We start from the raw sequence: 21,294 nt of genomic DNA, 5'->3' as shown, positions 1-21,294 counted from the left end.
TATCTTCATACCACCCTGACTTGCTCCTCCCTCTCATCCTCCCCCCAAACCCCACAGCACTTATGAACATATCTTTAATTTATTTATTTCTGCTAACGTCTGTCTCCCCCTCTAGATTGTGAGCTCGCTGTGGGCGGGGATTGTGTCTGTTGTTGTAGTTTACTCTCCCAAGCGCTTAGTACAGTGCTTTGCATACAGTATTGGCTCAATAAATGTTATTGAATGAATGATGTTTGGGTGAAATTGCCTATAGCAAGTCAGATTTTTTTGAGTGATAATAATATGCCAAGCCCTGGGAGTGACATAACATAATTAGATCAAAGCGCCTATTCCACACAGCGCCCACGGATTAAGGGGAAGAATTTATCCCCATTTTATGAATAGGGAAACAGGCCCAGGCAGGTGACTAGGGCAAGGTCACACAGCAGGTAAGTGGTGGAGCCCACGGGAGTTAGAAGCCAGATCTCCCGACTCCCCATTCTGCATTCTTTCCACTTGTCAGGCAGTGTCAATCCTATTCATTGAGCATTTACTGTGCGCACAGCAATGCACTAAGGGCCTGGGAGCATGCAATAGGACAACATAAGATACATATTCTCTGCCCATGCCTGCTTATGGTCTAGAGGGGGAGAAGTCATCAATAGAAATTAATAAATTACGCTCAGATCACGCTGCCTCTCACAAATTTTAATAGGAATCCCAACAAATGGTGCCATAGGAGCATTGCTGTAAGTGAGGTAAGAACAAGAACTGCTGCTCTCAGTGGTTGAAATGCCGTTTGAGACAGACAAAAATTTAAATGAGAAAATTAGGAGTTTCTTGTTTGTAGTATATAGTTTAAAGTTACATAAGTGCTGTGGGGTTGAGGGTGGGGCTAATATCAAATGTCCAAAGGTCGCAGATCCAAGTACAGAGGTGCCTCAGAAGGGAGAGGAAGCAGGGGAAAAGAGGGCTTAATCAGGGAGGTCCTCTTGGAGGAGATAGGGCTTTAATCAATCAATCAATCATGCAGAGCACTGTACTAAGCGCTTGCAGGAGTACAGAGTTGGTGGACACGTTCCCTGCCCACAGCAAGCTTGCAGTCTAGAGGGACAGTGATTATTAAGAGACCTTAATCATGCTTTGAAGGTGGGGGGTATGGTGGTCTGGAGTTTATGGAGGGGGAGGAAGTGGGAAAGGCATCAGTGGCGAAAGGGATGAGATTGGGGTACAGTGAGCAAGCTAGTGTTAGTGGAGCAGAGTGTGTGGACTGGGCTGGAGTAGATCACTGTGGTGAGATAGGAGGGGGTGAGCTGATTAAGTGCTTGGAAGTCAGTGGTAACGAGTTTCTAGAATAAAACTGGACCCAAACTGCATCCCTTTGGATGTGGAGATGCAGCATATATCAATAATGATAATAGTGGTAATCGTCAAGTGCTTACTGTGTGTCAAGGCCAAGTCCTAGACCTCAGAGACTAGACTAGGTCCAAGAAGATCTCACCTGTCTCACCACCGACCCCTCGCCCACCACGTCCTGCCTCTGGCCTGGAACACCAATCCGACAGGCAATGCCTCTCCCCCATCTTTAAAGCCTTACTGAAGGCACATCTCCTCCAAGAGGCCTTCCCTGATGAAGTCCCACTTTTCCTCATCGCCCACACCCTTCTATGTCACCCTGACTGACTCCCTTTTCTCTTCCCCCCTCCCAGCCCCACAGCACTTATGTACATATCTGTGATTTTATTGATTTGTATTGATGTCTGTCTCCCCACCTCTAGATTGTAAACTCATTGTGGGCAAAGAATGTGACTGTTTATTGTTGTACTCTCATTCATTCATTAGTATTTATTGAGCACTTACTGTGTGCAAAGCACAGTACTAAGCGCTGTACTAAGCACTGTACTAACTCTCCTGAATGCTTAGTGTAGTGCTCTGCACACAGTGAGCACTTGATAAATACGATTAAATGAATGAATAAATGGATGAAGAAGATCAGATACAGTCCCTGTCCCACATACAGCTCACAGTCTAAGGAGGGAGAACATTTTTATGGATAATGAAACATATGAAGCATAGGGAAGCTAAGTGACTTGCCTAAAGTCATACAGCAGGCAAGTAGCAGAGAACTCAGATCTCCTAACTCCCAGCTCTTTCTACTAGGTGATGCTCCTTCCTTGTATCAGCATGCATGGGTAACCAAGTAGGCAATTATTACCGTGTATTGTGTACAAAAGCTGAAGATGAAAAACTGTCATTCCTGCCCTCAGAGGGGCGGGAGCTTACGGTGGTGGCTACAGTGATTTAGAAGACATAGCCAACCTGACCTTTCAGTAATAGTATTGATTGTGGTATTTGATAAGTGTTTATTATGTGTCAGGCACTATACTAAGTGCTGGGGTAGATATAAGAAACGGTGACTTAGTGGAAAGAGCCAGGGCTTGGGAGTCAGAAGTCGTGGGTTCTAATCCCAGCTCTGCCACTTGTCAGCTGTGTGACTTTGGACAAGTCACTTAATAATAATAATAATAATGGCATTTATTAAGCACGGTTTTAAGCGCCTAACTTCTCTTTACCTCAGTTACCTCATCTGTAAAATGGGGATTAAGACTATGAGCCCCGTGTGGGGCAACCTGATTACCTTGTATCTTCCCCAGTGCTTAGAACAGTGCTTGGCACACAGGAAGCGCTTAACAAATACCATTGTTGTTATTATTTTGTCAGGCTGGACACAGTCCCTGTCCCATGTAGGGTTCACAGTCTTGAGAAGCAGTATGGTGTAATGGCCAAAAGCATGGGAGTGAGAGCCAGAAAGTCATGGATTCTACTTCTAGCTCTGCCACTTGTCTGCTGTGTGACTTTGAGCAAGTCACTTCACTCCTCTGGGCCTCTTCCCTCATCTGTAAAATGGGGACTGAGAATATGAGTCCCACGTGGGACAGAGACTATGTCCAACTCAATTTGCTCTTATTACCTGAGTGCCTGGCACATGGTAATTTGTCACAAATACAATGATTGTTATGATTATTGTTATTAGTAATAATAATCCCCATTTTACAGATGGATAAGAGAAGCAGCGTGGCTCAGTGGAAAGAGCACAGGCTTGGGAGTCAGAGGTCATGGGTTCTAATTCCATCTCCCCCACAATTCTGCTGTGTGACCTGGGGCAAGTCACTTAACTTCTCTGTGTCTCAGTTACCTCATCTGTAAAATGGGAATTAAGACTGTGAGCCCCACGTGGGACAATGTGATCACCTTATATCCCTCCCAGCGCTTAGAACAGTGCTTTGTACATGGTAAGCACTTAACAAATGCCATCATTATTATTATTTAAGTAACTGAGGCACAGAGAAGCTAAATGACTGTGAGCCCGCTGTTGGGTAGGGACCGTCTCTACATGTCACCAACTTGTACTTCCCAAGTGCTTAGTCGAGTGCTCTGCACACAGTAAGCACTCAAAAATACGATTGAATGAAAGTGACTTGCCACACACAGAGCACCCAAGCGGCAGAAGCGGCATTAGAATCCAGGTCCTTCGGCCTCCTGGAGCCATGAGTCCGATGCTCTGCACGCAGTAAGGGCTCAATAAATTGCATCGATTGATTCACTGAGTGATGCTTTGGGAAAATGATCCATATTTATTACTCTATTTTACTTGTACATATTTACTATTCTATTTATTTCATTTTGTTAATGTTTTGTTTTGTTGTCTGTCTCCCTCTTCTAGACTGTAAGTGATCCATATTTATTACTCTATTTTACTTGTACATATTTACTATTCTATTTATTTTATTTTGTTAATATGTTTTGTTTTGTTGTCTGTCTCCCCCTTCTAGACGGTGAGCCCGCTGTCGGGTAGGGACCATCTCTATGTTGCCAACTTGTACTTCCCTAGCGCTTAGTACAGTGCTCTGCACACTGTAATTGCTCTCCCCCTCCTCCCCCTCTCCATCCCCCCCGCCTTACCTCCTTCCCTTCCCCGCAGCACCTGTATATATGTATATATGTTTGTACGTATTTATTACTCTATTTATTTATTTATTTTACTTGTACATATTCTATTTTATTTTGTTAATATGTTTTGTTTTGTTCTCTGTCTCCCCCTTCTAGACTGTGAGCCCACTGTTGGGTAGGGACCATCTCCATATGTTGCCAACTTGTACTTCCCAAGCGCTTAGTACAGTGCTCTGCACACGGTAAGCGCTCAATAAATTCGACTGACTGAATGAATAAAGACGACTGAATGAATGACGAGGATGACGGGGACTGTATCCAATCCTATTTGCTTGTATCCACCCCAGTGCTTTGTACAGTGCCTAGTACATAGTAAGTGCTTCGTGGCTCAGTGGAAGGAGCACGGGCTTTGGAGTCAGAGATCATGGGTTCAAATCCCGACTCCGCCAACTGTCAGCTGTGTGACTTTGGGCTAGTCACTTAGCTTCTCTGTGCCTCAGTTGCCTCATCTGTAAAATGGGAATTGAGACTGTGAGCCCCCTGTGGGACAACCTGATCACCTTGTTACCTCCCCAGTGCTTAGAACAGTGCTTTGCACATAGTAAGCGCTTAACAAATGCCTTCATTATTATTATTATTATTATGAAGAGTCGAGCGCGCAGCCGCGGGACGGAGGAGGCTTGGCCTTCCGTCACAGTAAGCGTTCAATAAATACGATTGAATGAACTGAATGAATGATCAATCAATCAATCAATCAATCGTATTTATTGAGCGCTTACTGTGTGCAGAGCACTGTACTAAGCGCTTGGGAAGTACAAGTTGGCAACATATAGAGACAGTCCCTACCCAACAGTGGGCTCACAGTCTAAAAGGGGGAGACAGAGAACAAAACCAAACATACTAACAAAGTAAAATAAATAGAATAGATATGTACAGGTAAAATAAATAAATAAATATGTACAAACATATATACATATATACAGGTGCTATGGGGAAGGGAAGGAGGTAAGACGGGGGGATGGGGGGGGACGAGGGGGAGAGGAAGGAAGGGGCTCAGTCTGGGAAGGCCTCCTGGAGGAGGTGAGCTTTCAGTAGGGCCTTGAAGGGAGGAAGAGAGCTAGCTTGGCGGAGGGGCAGAGGGAGGGCATTCCAGGCCCGAGGGATGACATGACATGACATGACATGACATGACATGATGAAGACGAAGAGTCGAGCGCGCAGCGGCGGGACGGAGGAGGTTTGGCCCTCGGTCCCTGCCGTAGTAGCGAAGTGGCGCCTGGCGCGGGGCGGAGGAGGCGTGGCTATCGGCGGCTGCCGTAGCAGCGAGGACGGAGGAAACGTGGGCTCTGGCGGCTGCCGTAGCAGCGAGGACGGAGGAGGTGTGTCCGTTGGCAGCCGCCGTACGGGCGAGGTGGCTCCAGTTTGGGCGGCTCGCTTCCACGTCAGCTCGGACACGGAGCCGCCTCCGCCAGGGCCAGGACCGGACCGGACCGGATCGGACCGGACCAGGACCGGCCCCAGGTGAGCGGGCCCGAGCCCCGCGCCTGACGGAGGGAGGGGGAGGGGGAGGGGGGGCGCCTCCCCCATAGCCCCGCCCGGCACGGGCTGGGGGCTTTCAGGTCTTTCATTCATTCATTCATTCAGCCGTATGTATTGAGCGCTTACTGTGTGCGGAGCGCTGTACTAAGCGCTTGGGAGGTACAAGTTCCCAAGAGAAGCTGTGGAGAAGCAGCGTGGCTCAGTGGAAAGAGCCCGGGCTTGGGAGTCAGAGGTCGTGGGTTCTAATCCCGGCTCCACCACTTATCGGCCGTGTGACTTTGGGCAAGTCATTAACTTCTCTGGGCCTCAGTCACCTCATCTGTAAAATGGGGATTAAGACTGTGAGCCTCACTTGGGACAACCTGATCACCTTGTATCCCGCCAGCGCCTAGAACAGTGCTTTGCACATAGTAAGTGCTTAACAAATACCATTATTATTACTGTTATTATTACAGTGCTTAGCATATAGTAAGTATTTATTTATTTATTTTACTTGTCCATAGCTATTCTATTTATTTTATTTTGTTAGTACGTTTGGTTTTGTTCTCTGTCTCCCCCTTTTAGACTGTGAGCCCACTGTTGGGTAGGGACTGTCTCTATATGCTGCCAATTTGTACTTCCTAAGCGCTTAGTACAATGCTCTGCACATAGTAAGCGCTCAATAAATACGATTGATGATGATAGTAAGTGCTTAACAAATGCCACAGTTATTATCATTAATAACATCGTGATCATATTAATACTCAATGCTTTATTAATAATGATGGTGGTAAGAGCATTCACCTGTATATATGTTTGTACATATTTGTTACTCTATTTTGCTTGTACATATTTACTCTATTTATTTTATTTGGTTTGTACTTGTACATATTTATTCTATTTATTTTATTTGGTTTGTATGTTGTGTTGTTTGTGTCCCCCTTCTAGACTGTGAGCCCGCTGTTGGGTAGGGACCGTCTCTATATGTTGCCAACTTGTACTTCCCAAGCGCTTAGTCCAGTGCTCTGCACACAGTAAGCGCTCAGTGAATACGATTGAATGAATGAATGAATGAATGAAGTTGGCAACACATAGAGACGGTCCCTACCCAACAGCGGGCTCACAGTCTAGAAGGGGGAGACGGACAACAAAACAAAACATATTAGCAAAATAAAATAAATAGAATATGTACAAGTAAAATAAATAAAGTAATAAATATGTACAAACATATATATATATATATATATATATATATATACACAGGTGCTGTGGGGAGGGGAAGGAGGTAAGGCGGGAGGAGGGGGAGAGGGAGGAGGGGACTCAGTCTGGGAAGGCCTCCTGGAGGAGGTCTTCCGCGGGTGGGGAGCATCCACCACACAGTCTTTCAGCCATTCATTCATTCATTCATTCATTCATTCGGTCGTATTTATTGAGCGCTTACTATGTGCAGAGCACTGGATTAAGCGCTTGGGAGAGTGCAAAATTACAATAGATATTCATTTATTCAATCATACATTCATTCAGTCGTATTTATTGAGCGCTTACTGTATGCAGAGCACTGTACCAAGCGCTTGGGAAGTACAAGTTGGCAACGTATAGAGACGGTTCCTACCCAACAACGGGCTCATGGTCTAGAAGGGGGAGACAGACAACAAAACAAACCATGTGGACAGGTGTCAAGTCATCAGAATAAATAGAAGTAAAGCTAGAAGCAGCTCATTGACAAAATAAATAGAATAGTAAATATGTACAAGTAAAATAAATAGGGTAATAAGTCTGTACAAACATGTATACAGGTGCTGTGGGGAGGGGAAGGAGGTAGGACCGGGGCGGGGGGGGGGAATTCAATCGTGTTTATTGAGCGCTTCCTGTGTGCAGAGCACTGGACTAAGTGCTTGGGAGAGTACAACACAACAGTAAACATTCATTCATTCGATCATATTGGCTGCTTACTGTGTGCAGAGCACTGGACTAAGCACTTAGGAGAGTGCAATACAACAGTAAACATTCATTCAATCGTATTTATTGAGTGCTTACTGTGTGCAGAACACTGTACTAAGCGCTTGGGAGAGTGCAATACTACAATAAACATTCGTTCAATCACATTTATTGAGTGCTTACTGTGTGCAGAACACTGTACTAAGCGCTTGGGAGATTGCAATGCAACAGTAAGCATTCATTCAATCGTATTTATTGAGCGCTTCCTGTGTGCAGAGCACTGGACTAAGCGCTTGGAAAGTACAGTTCAGCAACAAAGAAAGAAAATCCCTGCCCAACAACGGGCATGTTGATTTGTTCTCACAATTGTTTTTATTAAGCGTTTACTGGGTGCAGAGCACTGTACTAAGCACTAGGAATAGTCAGGGGAGGCAGCCAGTCAGTCGATCGTATTTATTGAGCCCTTGTTAGGTGCAAAGCACTGTACTAAACGCTAGGAAGAGTCAGAGGAGTCAGGCAGTCGATCGTATTTATTGAGCACGTAAGGGGTGCAGAACACTGTGCTAAGTGGTTGGAAGAGTCAAGGGAGTCAGCCAGTCACTTGATCGTATTTATTGAGCACTTACTCTGCTGAGCACTGTACTAAGCGCTTGGAAGAGTAGAGGTCAGTCAGTCATATTTATTGAGCATTTACTGTGTGCAGAGCACTGCATTAAGCACTTGAGAAAGTACACTACAACAATAAGCAGTGACATTTCCTGTCCTCAACAATGTTGATGGTCAGGGGAGTCAGTCAGTCAGTCAGTCGTATTTATTGAGCACTTACTGTGTGCAGAGCAACGTATTAAGCGTTTGGGAGGTGGCTTGGGAAAATACAACTATAACTAGTAACATTCTCTGCCCACAACGATGTTGTTGGTCAGGGGACTCAGCCAGTCGGTCACTCATAGTTATTGAGCTCTTACTATGTGCAGAGCACTGTATTAAGTGCTTGGGAGAGTACATTAAAACAATATAGCAGGCACATTCCCTGCCTTCAATGAGCTAATAGTCTAGAGGGAGTGAAATGCCTCTCATGTGGGAGGGTTGTGTTTTGGCTTTTGAAGTAAAGCCTAAGTTGAGCTTTCATTTTTAGTGTCATCAGGCCCCAAATTAACTTGCTGTGATGAGACTTTTTTTGCTGTAATCAATCAGTGGTATTTATTGAGTACTTACTGTGTGCAGAAAACTATCTGCCCCTCACGAATAATGAAAATGAAACCCAAGCTTTTTTGCTTTCATTGAACTATTTCTTTGGAATCTTACTTGGAAACCCAAGCTTTTTGCTTTCATTGAACTATTTCTTTGAAATCTTACTTGAAGAGCTTTACATGTTTGCAAAGTCGTGTTTCTTTTCATTTGATCGTAATTGACCATAATATGACTTGATCACTGTTACAGAAGTAGTAGCACCTTGATATACACCCAAGCCCCATACAGTTATGTAAATATTCTTACACTGCCTTGTTTCCCCATCCCATATCTATTATTATGTCTATCTGCCCCTGTAGATTGTAAATTTGTGTCTACCAACTCTTTTGTATTGTACTTTCCCAAGCACGTAGTGCAGTGCTTTGAACACACTAAGCAATCAGTATATACCAATTGATAAATTAAACATAATCATCCCTTGCATTCACCCATCTAGGTTTTCCCATCGCTGACCTCTGCATTGAGGACTTTGCTTAACCAGGAACCATGACGGCCGCCGAAAATGTGTGTTACACATTGATTAACGTCCCAATGGATTCAGAACCACCGTCCGAAATCAGCTTGAAGAACGATCTAGGTAAATGAGAGGATGGAATTTGAGGAGGAGGCTTAAAGTGGGTAAACAAGTGGATTTATTCTCGTGATAAAACGACAGTCAGAAGAACGGCATAAGGAATTCTGCCCTCTCATAAACTTCAAGATATCCCTTGAGCCAAAAAAAAAATCTTGTCATGGGTCGGAATGCATTCTACTCTTATTCTGTTTCTCGGTGTCAATTTGAAAATAGAGCAGTGTTTTAGCAAAGTAGAGTTAAACTGGTAGATATTTCTGAATATTTCTGTGCCTGGCCTAATTAATCTGTACCTATCCCAACGCTTAGAACAGTCTCTGAGAAATAGTAAGCGCTTAACCATATGCCATAAAAAAATAGGTCCTTGGCTTAAGAATTTAAATCTGTGGTACTTAGATGTGCAGCCGGTCTGGACCCAGAAGGGTTCGCAAATGTCTTGCACTGTGTGAAGATAGTCACTTGGGTTGTAAGTCTCAAGGGGAATTTGTTCCTTTGGACTGCTCACTGGCCACCTAGTCCAATCAGCAGTAAAATTAAAGTGTAATTTACTCAAAGGCTTTAAGACTTAGTGACTTTTGAATTTCTTTGACATTTGAACACACATGAAAAAATAATGCTGTGCAGATCTGGGTTTTCTCAGTACAAACATGAAACCAACCCAGTTTTTGGAACACAGTCGTGGAAAAAACACCTAATGCAGATCGCAAAGGAACCAGTCTCGTTTCTATTTTGAGTTGAAAAGTTTGGGCGGTTTTTAAAGGCAGAATGGAATGATTAGTTCTTAAAGCTTGCCAATTGCGAACGCTTCAAAATGTACAGCGGTTCTTGATACTTACGTTTGCCTTTACTACTAGAGGCACACATTCTATCAGTAATCAAAAACCTTCCAAATTAGGAAATACCAGTGTGAATGTTTCTTGACCTTTGGTATTGTAAATGAGAATTCTACACGGGCTTGAATGTCCCTCAAAATCCCATACAGATTTGGCCTAAACTCTGATTAATATTACCCTCACCTCTCCTCCTTCCCCATCCTTTCCATTCCTGTTTCCTCTCTACCTCCCGTTTAAAATTGGGGGTAAGGGTGGGAAGGGGAGGGACAGCTCTATGGTATCTGGCACACTGCCATGTATTCATGAGGCATTTGAGCGAGGATTCTTATCCCGGAGACTGATGACATTGACCAAAAATGAGACAAAAACTTGGAGTAGGTCAATATATCTAGGAATGAAGGATTCATTTTAGTTGGCATTTCTCAAAGCTTCATTAGGGTCACTTTATTCATAAGGGCTCTTAATTTTTCTTTTGACTAAAACTGATTTTAACCCCCAGTTTCATTTTTCAAAAAAAGGGGTTATTTTTTCCAGCTTTTTCCTTGAGTTTTGGAAGCCCTGTGGATCATGAAGTTTCCAGAGTTTCCAGAGACTTCCTAGTTAAAGCACTTAGGGTTGGGAGTCAGGAGACTCCAGGTTCTAGTCTTGACTGCCCCATTTGCTGTGTGCCTTGGGCAAATCACTTCACCTCTCAGGGCTTCTTTCCTCATCTATAAAATGGGGATAAGGTAGAGTGGGAGCCCTGGATGAGACAGGGACGATGTCCAGTTTAATAACCTCATGTCTACTGCAGTGTTTAGCATATAGAATATGCTTAATGAATGGTATAATAGTCATCATCTGCTAGCACTCTCCTCTGGCTGAACCACCTTCCTAATAGAAGAGCAGTGGGGAGAAGGCTCATATATCACCCCTAATTCTCTTCATGTTACCATTCTGCGTCCTTTTTACGAGACCTCTTTGTTCTAGAAAAGGGAGACGTGAAGTCGAAAACGGAAGCCCTGAAGAAAGTGATTATTATGATTCTCAATGGGGAGAAGCTGCCTGGACTTCTTATGACCATCATTCGCTTTGTGCTACCCCTTCAAGATCACACCATCAAAAAACTCCTCCTGGTATTTTGGGAGATTGTTCCCAAAACAACTCCTGATGGCAGGCTCTTACATGAAATGATCCTTGTGTGTGATGCGTATAGAAAGGTAAGCGGGCTGACTTAGGAATTAAGATCAAGGGGAGGTTGGTTTTCCCGCCGTACTTTTCGATTGGTGCATTCATTCGTTACAGTTGGCAAATTCAGGGGTGGTTGGTTTGTTTTGATTCTTGATATTTGCACTTGTTGGAATTCATGAGATCAATGAATTAATGGTAATTGAGTGTTTCCTGGGTACTGAGCACTGTACTGAGAACTTGGAAGGGAGCACTATAGGAGGTATGAAAGCTGAAGGCATTTTAGAGGAGAGTGAAGAATGATTCCCAGGATCACAGAGAACTGATTTTATTGTAGGAGCGGGCTTCTTACTGAATGTCAGCCTTGCCACCCCTTCCTCCCCCAATTTATCGTGCAGGGTTGGCTCCAAAAATTTCTTATTCCTCAGCGGGAAGCCTGGGGTTTTGAAGTGAAGAAATTGCTTCAAATCAGTAGTAAAAAAGAGTCCAGAAATATTCTTGGCTTGCCTCTTTTTTTCTTAGTCCGCTTGATAGGGGTTGTCAAATCTTAAACGCTAAGAAACAAGGCTGTGGAAAGTCTCTTTCACATAGAAATGTCCTACTGCTCCAGAAAAACAAACCCAAAACAAAATTACTAATTGGTGCACTTGCACTCCAGGACCTTCAGCATCCTAATGAATTCATCCGAGGGTCCACGCTGCGTTTCCTCTGCAAGCTGAAAGAGGCGGAACTGCTGGAACCTTTAATGCCGGCCATCCGGGCCTGCCTGGAGCACCGGCACAGCTACGTGCGCCGAAATGCCGTCCTGGCCATCTATACTATCTACAGGTAAATGACAGGGAACAGCCGGGCTGTGAGAGGACTACTGGACCAAGGATGACTACTTGCAACGTAATGCTGCCTAAAGCCACTGGTGGTCGATCAGTCGTATTTATTGAGTGCTTACTGTGTGCAGAGCACTGTACTAAGCACTTGGGAGAGTACAATAAAACAGTATAACAGACACATTCCCTGCTCACCATGAGCTTTAAAGACTAGAGGGAGAGACAGACATTAATAGAAATAAATAAATGACAGATTTCTGCTATGGGGCTGGGAGTGGGCAATGAATAAAGGGAGCAAATCAGGGTTACCCAGAAGGGAGTGGAAGAAAATGAAATGAGGGCTTAGATCAAAGGACGATGAGAAAAGCGTGTGCTGAAGCAATATTTTAATAATTCTGAACCACCCCATCTCCGTGGAAATGCTCGCCCCAGAGGCAGCAAACCTCTCCAGGGTCAGATCAGTGTTGTTAGTCATATTCAGTAGTAAAGCAGCCCATGCTGATTAAAAAATTCAAAAAATCATTCTCCATTGTGAGAGTTGGTCCTGGTTTACTGCTGCTGCTGCTGGGTGAGAAGCCATTTTAGCATAGGTATCTCTGTGCCTGTGAGATGGAGATGAACTTCCTACTGTGAATATACTGGGAAATGTCCAAAAAATTGAGAGATTATCAATCAATCAATCTATCAATCAATCAATCATTGAGCGCTTACTGTGTGCAGAGCACTGTACTAAGCGCTTGGGAAGTACAAGTTGGCAACATATAGAGACAGTCCCTACCCAACAGTGGGCTCACAGTCTAAAAGGGGGAGACAGAGAACAAAACCAAACCTAACAAAATAAAATAAATAGAATAGATATGTACAAGTAAAATACATAAATAAATAAATAGAGTAATAAATATGTACAAACATATATACATATATACAGGTGCTCTGGGGAAGGGAAGGAGGTAAGATGGGGGGATGGAGAGGGGGACGAGGGGGAGAGGAAGGAAGGGGCTCAGTGTGGGAAGGCCTCCTGGAGGAGGTGAGCTCTCAGTAGGGCCTTGAAGGGAGGAAGAGAGCAGATGGGCAGAGGGAGGGCATTCCAGGCCCGGGGGATGACGTGGGCCGGGGGTCGATGGCGGGGCAGGCGAGAGCGAGGTACGGTGAGGAGATTAGCGGCGGAGGAGCGGAGGGTGCGGGCTGGGCTGTAGAAGGAGAGAAGGGAGGTGAGGTAGGAGGGGGCGAGGTCATGGAGAGCCTTGAAGCCCAGGGTGAGGAGTTTCTGCCTGATGCGCAGATTGATTGGTAGCCACTGGAGATTTTTGAGGAGGGGAGTAACATGCCCAGAGTGTTTCTGGACAAAGACAATCCAGGCAGCCGCATGAAGTATGGATTGAAGTGGGGAGAGACACGAGGATGGGAGATCAGAGAGAAGGCTGATGCAGTAGTCCAGACGGGATAGGATGAGAGCTTGAACGAGCAGGGTAGCGGTATGGATGGAGAGGAAAGGGCGGATCTTGGCAATGTTGCGAAGCTGAGACCGGCAGATTTTGGTGACGGCTTGGATGTGGGGTAAATGAGAGAGCGGAGTCGAGGATGACACCAAGGTTGCGGGCTTGTGAGACGGGAAGGATGGTAGTGCCGTCAACAGTGATGGGAAAGTCAGGGAGAGGGCAGAGTTTGGGAGGGAAGACAAGTTCAGTCTTGGACATGTCTTGGACAGATTAAGACTAATTTATGATTATGCTCATTGTGGGCTGGTAACATGTCTTCCAACTCTGTTGTATTGTACTCTCTCAAGCGCTTAGTATGGTCTTTGGCACATAGAAAGGCTCAATAGATATAATTGGTGATGGTTGTTTTCTTTTGACACCTGCGTACCAACATCGTCGAAGACTTTGAGGGAATCAGGGCGACGACCATCAGCCCCCAAGCCCTTGTGTAGCATGTGGAGGTTACCCATATCATTTTGGGTTTTGCAATTTGTAGTCAACATTCTTGCACTTGGATAGTTTGTGTCGGCTTGTGTCCTCCATTACACCGTAAGATCCTTGAAACCAAAGACAGTGAGCTTTGCCTCTATAAGAAGTCTGCACGTGGCTGGGGCAGGGCACTGCACACAGTAGATCCTCATTAACTGCTCTTGTGTCGATGATGATGATGATGGTAATGGATCTCACAAAAACCGCGATGATGATGACGATGATGGTAACCGATCTCACAAAAACCGCGATCTGTTTTTACGTCACTAGTCCAGGTTGGCTGCTTCTCTAACCAAAGCGATTCAAGTGTGATGTGTTTCCCCACTTTATTTAAAGGAATTTTGAACATCTCATACCCGATGCTCCTGAGCTCATCCATGACTTCCTGGTGAATGAGAAAGATGCAAGTTGCAAAAGAAATGCATTTATGATGCTAATCCATGCAGATCAGGTGAATACTTTTCCAGAACAATTTTCACGGCTGTGTCCCAAATGGGATTTGGAACAAAAATAATCCTTTTTTTTTCATTTGTTTGTCTTGTGGTGTTTGCGAAGTGCTTACTGTGTGCCAGGCACTATACTAAGCTCTGGCAAAGCTGGGTATAAAGCAAAGGTGCGCTGTTAGGCATTTCACCAGTAAAACTGTCTTGAAGCATTTTCCATAGTTTCATTGACTTTTGTAATACTAATGATAGCATTTATTAAGTGCTTACTATGTGCAAAGCACTGCTTTAAGCACTTGGGAGGTTACAAGATGATCAGGTTGTCCCATGGGGGGGCTCACAGTCTTCATCCCCATTTTATAGATGAGGTAACTGAGGCCCAGAGAAATGAAGTGACTTGCCCAAAGTCACACAGCTAACAAGTGGTGGAGCCGGGATCTGAACCCATGACCTCTGATTCCAAAGCCCGGGCTCTTTCCACTGAGCCACACTGCTTCTCCAGCTGCTTCTCTGTAGATGAATCCTTCATGAGCCAATTAGTAGAAAATAATTTTCTGATGTGGCGTGATATCACTTTTATCTTTAAGGATCGAGCTTTGGATTACCTTAGCACTTGTATTGATCAAGTGCAAACATTTGGAGACATTCTGCAGTTGGTTATTGTGGAACTGATCTATAAGGTAAGGTAGCTGATCTACCTGGTTAAAATAAGCTTTTAAAATTCAATTTGGAGAACAATTATTTAAATGGGAAAATTCTTATTGCTGGAATGGAATTTAGCGTAATAATAAGTAATAAAGTACTTTTGCTAATGACATGGGCTTGAAGCTTGCTACGTGTTCTGGGTTCTGGCCCTAACTTACGTAGGCACTTAGCTCTATCCTTCGGTGTAGTATTTGTAAAGTAAAAGTAGTATTTGCCGGTAAGACCCTCTGTCGTTGATTTTGTACAGATTTATTACTCTATTTATTTTGCTTATACATATTTACTATTCTATTTATTTTATTTTGTTAATATGTTTTGCTTTGTTGTCTGTCTCCCCTTTCTAGACTGTGAGCCCGCTGTTGGGTAGGGACCGTCTCTATATTTTGCCAACTTGTACTTTCCAAGCGCTTAGTACAGTGCTGTGCACACAGTAAGCGCTCAGTAAATACAAATGAATGAATGAATTGATTTAATCTAAGGCCCTCTATTAGCTAGCATTGAAGGGGGGGAAAGTGGTTTGGTTACTGAACGAGAAAACTACTAAGGAGCTTACATCTTTTAATAGTGAATTGACACCATTTCAATGTTTAACGTGTTTATTTCCGGATATTAACTACACCTTACTTCACAATTCAGGCAATACTTTTGGGACGGTGATGAATCTGACCGAGGCCAGGGTCACGTGACTGTCCCTGAAGCATTTTAAAGGGAGATGAGCACCCTTTTGAAGTCTCCAGACTGAGGCCAATCACACCATCTCACCTCAGTCAGTCATCATTCATTCAATCATATTTGTTGAGCGCATACTGTGTGCAGAGCACTGTACTAGGCGCTTGGGAAGTACAAGTCGGCGACATGTAGAGACGGTCCCTACCCAACAACGGGTTGCAGTCTAGAAGACAGCCACCCAGTCAGTCGTATTTATTGAGTGCCTACTGTGTGCAGAGCGCTATACTAAGCACTTGGGAGAGTGCACTATAACAATACAACAGACACATTCCCTGCCCACAATGAGCTTATAATAATAATAATAGTGATGGCATTTGTTATGCACTTGCTATGTGCTGAGCGCTGTTTTAAGCTCTGGGATAGAAACAGGTAATCAGGTTGTCCCACATGGGGCTCACAGTCTTAATCCCCATTTTACAGATGAGGTAACTGAGGTACAGAGAAGTCAAGTGACGTGCCCAAAGTCACACAGCTGATCAGTGGCAGAGCCAAGATTAAAACCCACACCTCTGACTCCCAAGCCCATGCTCTTGCCACTATGCCACGCTGCTTCTCTTTAGTCTGGAGGGGGAGACAGACATTAATAGAAATAAATAAATGACAGATATGTCCATAAGTGCTGTGCAGGCTGGGAAGGGGGGATGAATAAAGGGAGCAAGTCAGAGCGACGTAGAAAGGAGTGAGAGAAAAGGAAAGGAGGGCTTAATCAGGGAAGGCCTCTTGGAGATGGGTCTTCAGTAAGGCTCTGAAGGCAGGGGAGAGTCATTGTCAGATATTGTCTGTCAGAAAACCTGGCCATTCTGCTAAATCCTCCAAGTTGTCCTTAAGACACTTGAGCCAGGTTACCGAGCCCCCCTCTGGACCGGGGCTGTCCTCTGTGCTCAGTGGAGCCCATCCCAGACAAGCTCTCGGTGTTTTCTCCTCCTCCAGGTCTGCCATGCCAATCCTTCCGAGAGGGCTCGCTTTATTCGCTGCATCTACAACTTGCTGCAGTCGTCCAGTCCCGCGGTCAAATATGAAGCCGCCGGAACGTTAGTCACGCTCAGCAGCGCGCCGACAGCCATCAAGGTATTGAAGTCACGAGGAACTTGTGAGGGACGTAGAAGCCGACAGTGGGTCCCAAGTGGGCGGGAATGGGCTACCATTCGCTCTGGGTTCCCTTACTCTGAGGTGGAATCCCAGCATCCTGCTGCTAACTTGAGCTGTCTGTGTGGCCTAGTGGATAGGGCGCAGGCCTTGGAGGCCAAAGGACCTGTGTTTTAATTCCGGCTCTGCCACTTGTCTGCTATGGAACTTTGGTTGAGTCACTTCACTTCTCTTTGCCTCAGTTACCTCATCCGTAAAATGGGGATTAGGATTGTGAGCCCCATGTGGGACATGGACTGGGTCCGGCCTGATTATCTTGTATTTATCTCAGGGCTTAGTTCAGTGCATAGCACATAGTAAGCACTTAATAAATACCATTTAAAAAGGAAGCCCTCATGGGAATTGAAACTCATGTTGCAACATTTTTCAGGTATCTGTTTTTTAGCAATAATAATAGTGATGGTATTTGTTGAGTACTTTGTGCCAAGTACTGGGGTAGATACAAGGTAATCAAGTTGTTCCCCATGATGCTCACTGTCTTAATCCCCATTTTTCAGCTGAGGTAATTGAGGCACAGAGAAGTGAAGTGACTTGCCCAAGGTCACACATCAGACAGGTGGCAGAGCTAACCCACGTCCTTTGACTCCCAAGCCCATGCTCTTTCCACTGTGTCATGCTGCTGCCTTTTACAGTTCCCTCTCTACACCATCTTTGCTCCTGCAGAATATGGGCTTGGAGAAACAAAGCAGTGGTTTCAGTAGGGCCAGAAAATGGTCGGGATCATGGATGAAGACCTTGGCTAACAGGCCCTCTTCCCTGAGGTGGAATTTTTCTTGTCGTATTTGTTAAGCAGTCACTATGTGGCAGGCACTGTACCAAGCGCTGGGGTGGATACAAGCTAATCAGGTTGGATACAGTCCACGTCCCACATGGGGCTCACAATCTTAATCCCCATTTTACAGATGAGGGAACCGAGGTACAGAGAAGTGAAGTGACTTGCCTGAGGTCACACAGCAGGTAAGTGGTGGGGGTCAGGATTAGAAACCAGCTCCTTCTGCCTCCCAGGAACCTATCCACTAGGCCACACTGCTTCTCTTCATCTTTTTCTCTACCCTCTACTTGAAATGTTTGGTTCTGAAAAACGATTCTTGTGTTATGTAGGCTGCTGCTCAGTGTTACATTGACTTGATCATTAAGGAGAGTGACAATAACGTGAAACTCATAGTTCTGGATCGCTTGATAGAACTGAAGGATCATCCGTCCCATGAGAGAGTGCTCCAGGTAGGCCTTGCCTGAAATTTTTGCTAATTGAGTTTTGGGGAAGTTACCTCAACTCCCTCATAATTCCCGCTTTGCGAAGTTAACAGTTTCCTCTGTTTCATCATGGGTAATTAACATAAGCACAGTTTTACTTGGTCAGCTCAGTTTCCCTTTTCAAAATAATGTCGTTAGTCATCCTTTGAAATCCCTGATTAAAATACGTCAGGTGGGAGAATCCTCCTCTGGACTGTAACCTCGTTGTGCGCAGGGAACGTGCCTACCAATTCTGTTGTATTGTACTCTCCCAAGCATTTAGTACAGTGCTTTGCATAAAGTGCTCAATAAATTCCACTGATTGATTGAATTCACAAAGTTCTGATTTTCCATTTGGTATATGACAATTCTGTGGTTGAATCAATCAGTGGTATTTATTGAGTGCTCGGTGCTTGTGGAGCAATCAGTCAATCAATCAATCATATTTATTGAGCGCTTACTGTGTGCAGAACACTGTACTAAGCACTTGGGAAGTACAAGTTGGCAACATATAGAGACAGTCCCTACCCAACAGTGGGCTCACAGTCTAGAAGGGGGAGACAGAGAACAAAACCAAACATGTTAACAAAAGAAAATAAATAGAATAGATATGTACATGTAAAATAAATAAATAAATGAATAGAGTAATAAATATGTACAAACATATATACATATATATATGCAGGTGCTGTGGGGAAGGGAAGGAGGTAAGACGGGGGGATGGAGAGGGGGGAGAGGAAGGAAGCGGCTAAGTCTGGGAAGGCCTCCTGGAGGAGGTGAGCTCTCAGTAGGGCCTTGAAGGAAGGAAGAGAGCTAGCTTGGCGGATGGGCAGAGGGAGGGCATTCCAGGCCTGGGGGATGACGTGGGCCGGGGGTCGATGGCAGGGCAGGCGAGAACGAGGCACGGTGAGGATATTAGCGGCAGAGGAGCGGAGGGTGCGGGGTGGGCTGTAGAAGGAGAGTAGGGAGGTGAGGTAGGAGGGGGCGAGGTGATGGACAGCCTTGAAGCCGAGGGTGAGGAGTTTCTGCCTGGTGCGCAGATTGATTCGTAGCCACTGGAGATTTTTGAGGAGGGGAGTAACATGCCCAGAGCGTTTCTGGACAAAGACAATCCGGGTAGCAGCGTGAAGTATGGATTGAAGTGGGGAGAGACACGAGGATGGTAGATCAGAGAGAAGGCTGATGCAGTAGTCCAAATGGGATAGGATGAGAGCTTGAACGAGCAGGGTAGCGGTTTGGATGGAGAGGAAAGGGCGGATCTTGGCAATGTTGCGGAGCTGAGACCGGCAGGTTTTGGTGACAGCTTGGATGTGAGGGGTGAATGAGAGAGCGGAGTCGAGGATGACACCAAGGTTGCGGGCTTGTGAGACGGGAAGGATGGTAGTGCCATCAACAGTGATGGGAAAGTCAGGGAGAGGTCAGGGTTTGGGAGGGAAGACAAGGAGTTCAGTTTTGGACATGTTGAGTTTTAGGTGGTGGGCAGACATCCAGATGGAGATGTCCTGAAGGCAGGAGGAGATGCGAGCGTGGAGGGAGTGGGAGAGAGCAGGGGCAGAGATGTAGATCTGGGTGTCATCAGCATAGAGATGATAGTTGAAGCCGTGGGAGCACTGTACTATGTGCTTGGAAGAGAATAGTTAATATATTCCTCGTTAATGATGTGAAATGAAAGTGGGTTAAGAAGTGATCTAACTAGCAATCTCACTGAATTCCAGGATCTGGTTATGGACATATTAAGAGTATTGACTACCCCGGACTTAGAAGTGCGTAAGAAAACCCTCCAGTTGGCGCTGGATCTCGTGTCCTCCAGAAACGTTGAAGAGGTAATGCTGTCTTCGTTTTGCTGTGGGCCAGGTCACCCTTTTCACAGAGGCATCTGCTTCCAGGGGAACTCATTTCTCTCTCTTGCCTCGGTGTCGTAGCTGGTGATCGTTTTGAAGAAGGAAGTGATTAAGACGAACAACGTGACGGAGCACGAAGACACGGACAAGTACAGGCAGCTGCTCGTGCGCACGCTCCACTCCTGTAGTGTCCGTTTCCCGGAGATGGCCGCGAATGTCATTCCTGTGGTACGTCTGCGCTCTGCCGGCTTCCTGAACATGGTTTCATTCAGAAATGCCGAATAATCGGGCCCCCATGGATACTACTGGCATTCAGTTTGTGGCACGATTTCCCAAGGAGTGATTTGATTTTCTGGAGATTCTTGGTGACCCAGATAATTAAAAAAAACCCAAAACTCTGGAAAGGAGGCAACCCTTGACCTGCCCTTGTTAGCACACACTGGAACAGTCATGCTTTGCTTGAGGTTACAGTGAAAAAGCAATTTATAAACTTGGGCCTATGCAGCCTTGTGCTAATAATAACAATAATAATAATAACGGTACTTGTAAAGAAGCAGCATGGCTTAGTGGAAAGAACCCGGGCTTGGGAGACAGAGGTTGTGGGTTCTAATTCCTGCTCCGTCACTCGTCAGCTGTGTGACTTTGGGCAAGGCACTTAACTTCTCTGTGCCTCAGTTACCTCATTTGTAAAATGGGAGTTAAGACTGTGAGCCCCACGTGGGACAACCTGATTACTTTGCATCTACCCCAGTGCTTAGAACAGTGCTTGGCACATAGTAAGCACTTAAACACCATCGTTTTTATTATTATTACTTACTATGTGCCAAGCACTGGTCTAAACCCTGTGGTGGTAGATACAAGTTAATCATGTTGGACACAGTCCTTGTCATTCATTCATTCAGTTGTGTTTTATTGAGCGATTACTGTGTGCAGAGCACTGTACTAAGCCCTTGCAAAGTACAGTTCAACAACGGAGAGAGATAATCCTTGCCCCCAATGAGCTCACAGTCTAGAAGGGGGGCAACAGACATCAAAACAAGTAAATAGTTATCAATAGCATTGCTGTAAATACATGGAAATAGGGATATATATATATATATATATATATATATATACACACACACATATATATACACACACACATCAGAACAAGTAAAACAGGCATTAATATAAATAAATAGAATTGTAGATATGTACA

General features: G+C 45.0%; 1 protein-coding gene across 2 annotated transcripts in view; it reads left to right on the top strand.

Annotated features, from left to right (window-relative positions):
• The first annotated feature begins 5,363 nt into the window (after window positions 1-5,363).
• The window catches only part of COPB1 (COPI coat complex subunit beta 1), a 30,606-nt gene continuing 14,675 nt past the window's right edge, over window positions 5,364-21,294 (top strand). The window contains exons 1-10 of one of the 2 annotated variants that reach the window (XM_038764507.1): window positions 5,364-5,451; window positions 9,074-9,214; window positions 11,011-11,240; window positions 11,867-12,036; window positions 14,336-14,450; window positions 15,030-15,122; window positions 16,807-16,944; window positions 18,124-18,243; window positions 19,971-20,078; window positions 20,178-20,324. In XM_038764507.1, coding sequence (XP_038620435.1) covers window positions 9,124-9,214; window positions 11,011-11,240; window positions 11,867-12,036; window positions 14,336-14,450; window positions 15,030-15,122; window positions 16,807-16,944; window positions 18,124-18,243; window positions 19,971-20,078; window positions 20,178-20,324 — 1,212 coding nt within the window. In that variant the 5' untranslated portion in view covers window positions 5,364-5,451; window positions 9,074-9,123. Of the gene's footprint in view, window positions 5,452-9,073; window positions 9,215-11,010; window positions 11,241-11,866; window positions 12,037-14,335; window positions 14,451-15,029; window positions 15,123-16,806; window positions 16,945-18,123; window positions 18,244-19,970; window positions 20,079-20,177; window positions 20,325-21,294 lie in introns of those variants that run through there. The other variant, XM_038764506.1, reaches the window with a different exon arrangement.

The sequence above is a fragment of the Tachyglossus aculeatus genome, chromosome 22, assembly GCF_015852505.1.
Source record: "Tachyglossus aculeatus isolate mTacAcu1 chromosome 22, mTacAcu1.pri, whole genome shotgun sequence".
Taxonomy (NCBI): domain Eukaryota; kingdom Metazoa; phylum Chordata; class Mammalia; order Monotremata; family Tachyglossidae; genus Tachyglossus; species Tachyglossus aculeatus.
Note: the sequence above shows the minus strand (reverse complement) of the source record. Positions and strands in the feature narration are given on the sequence as shown.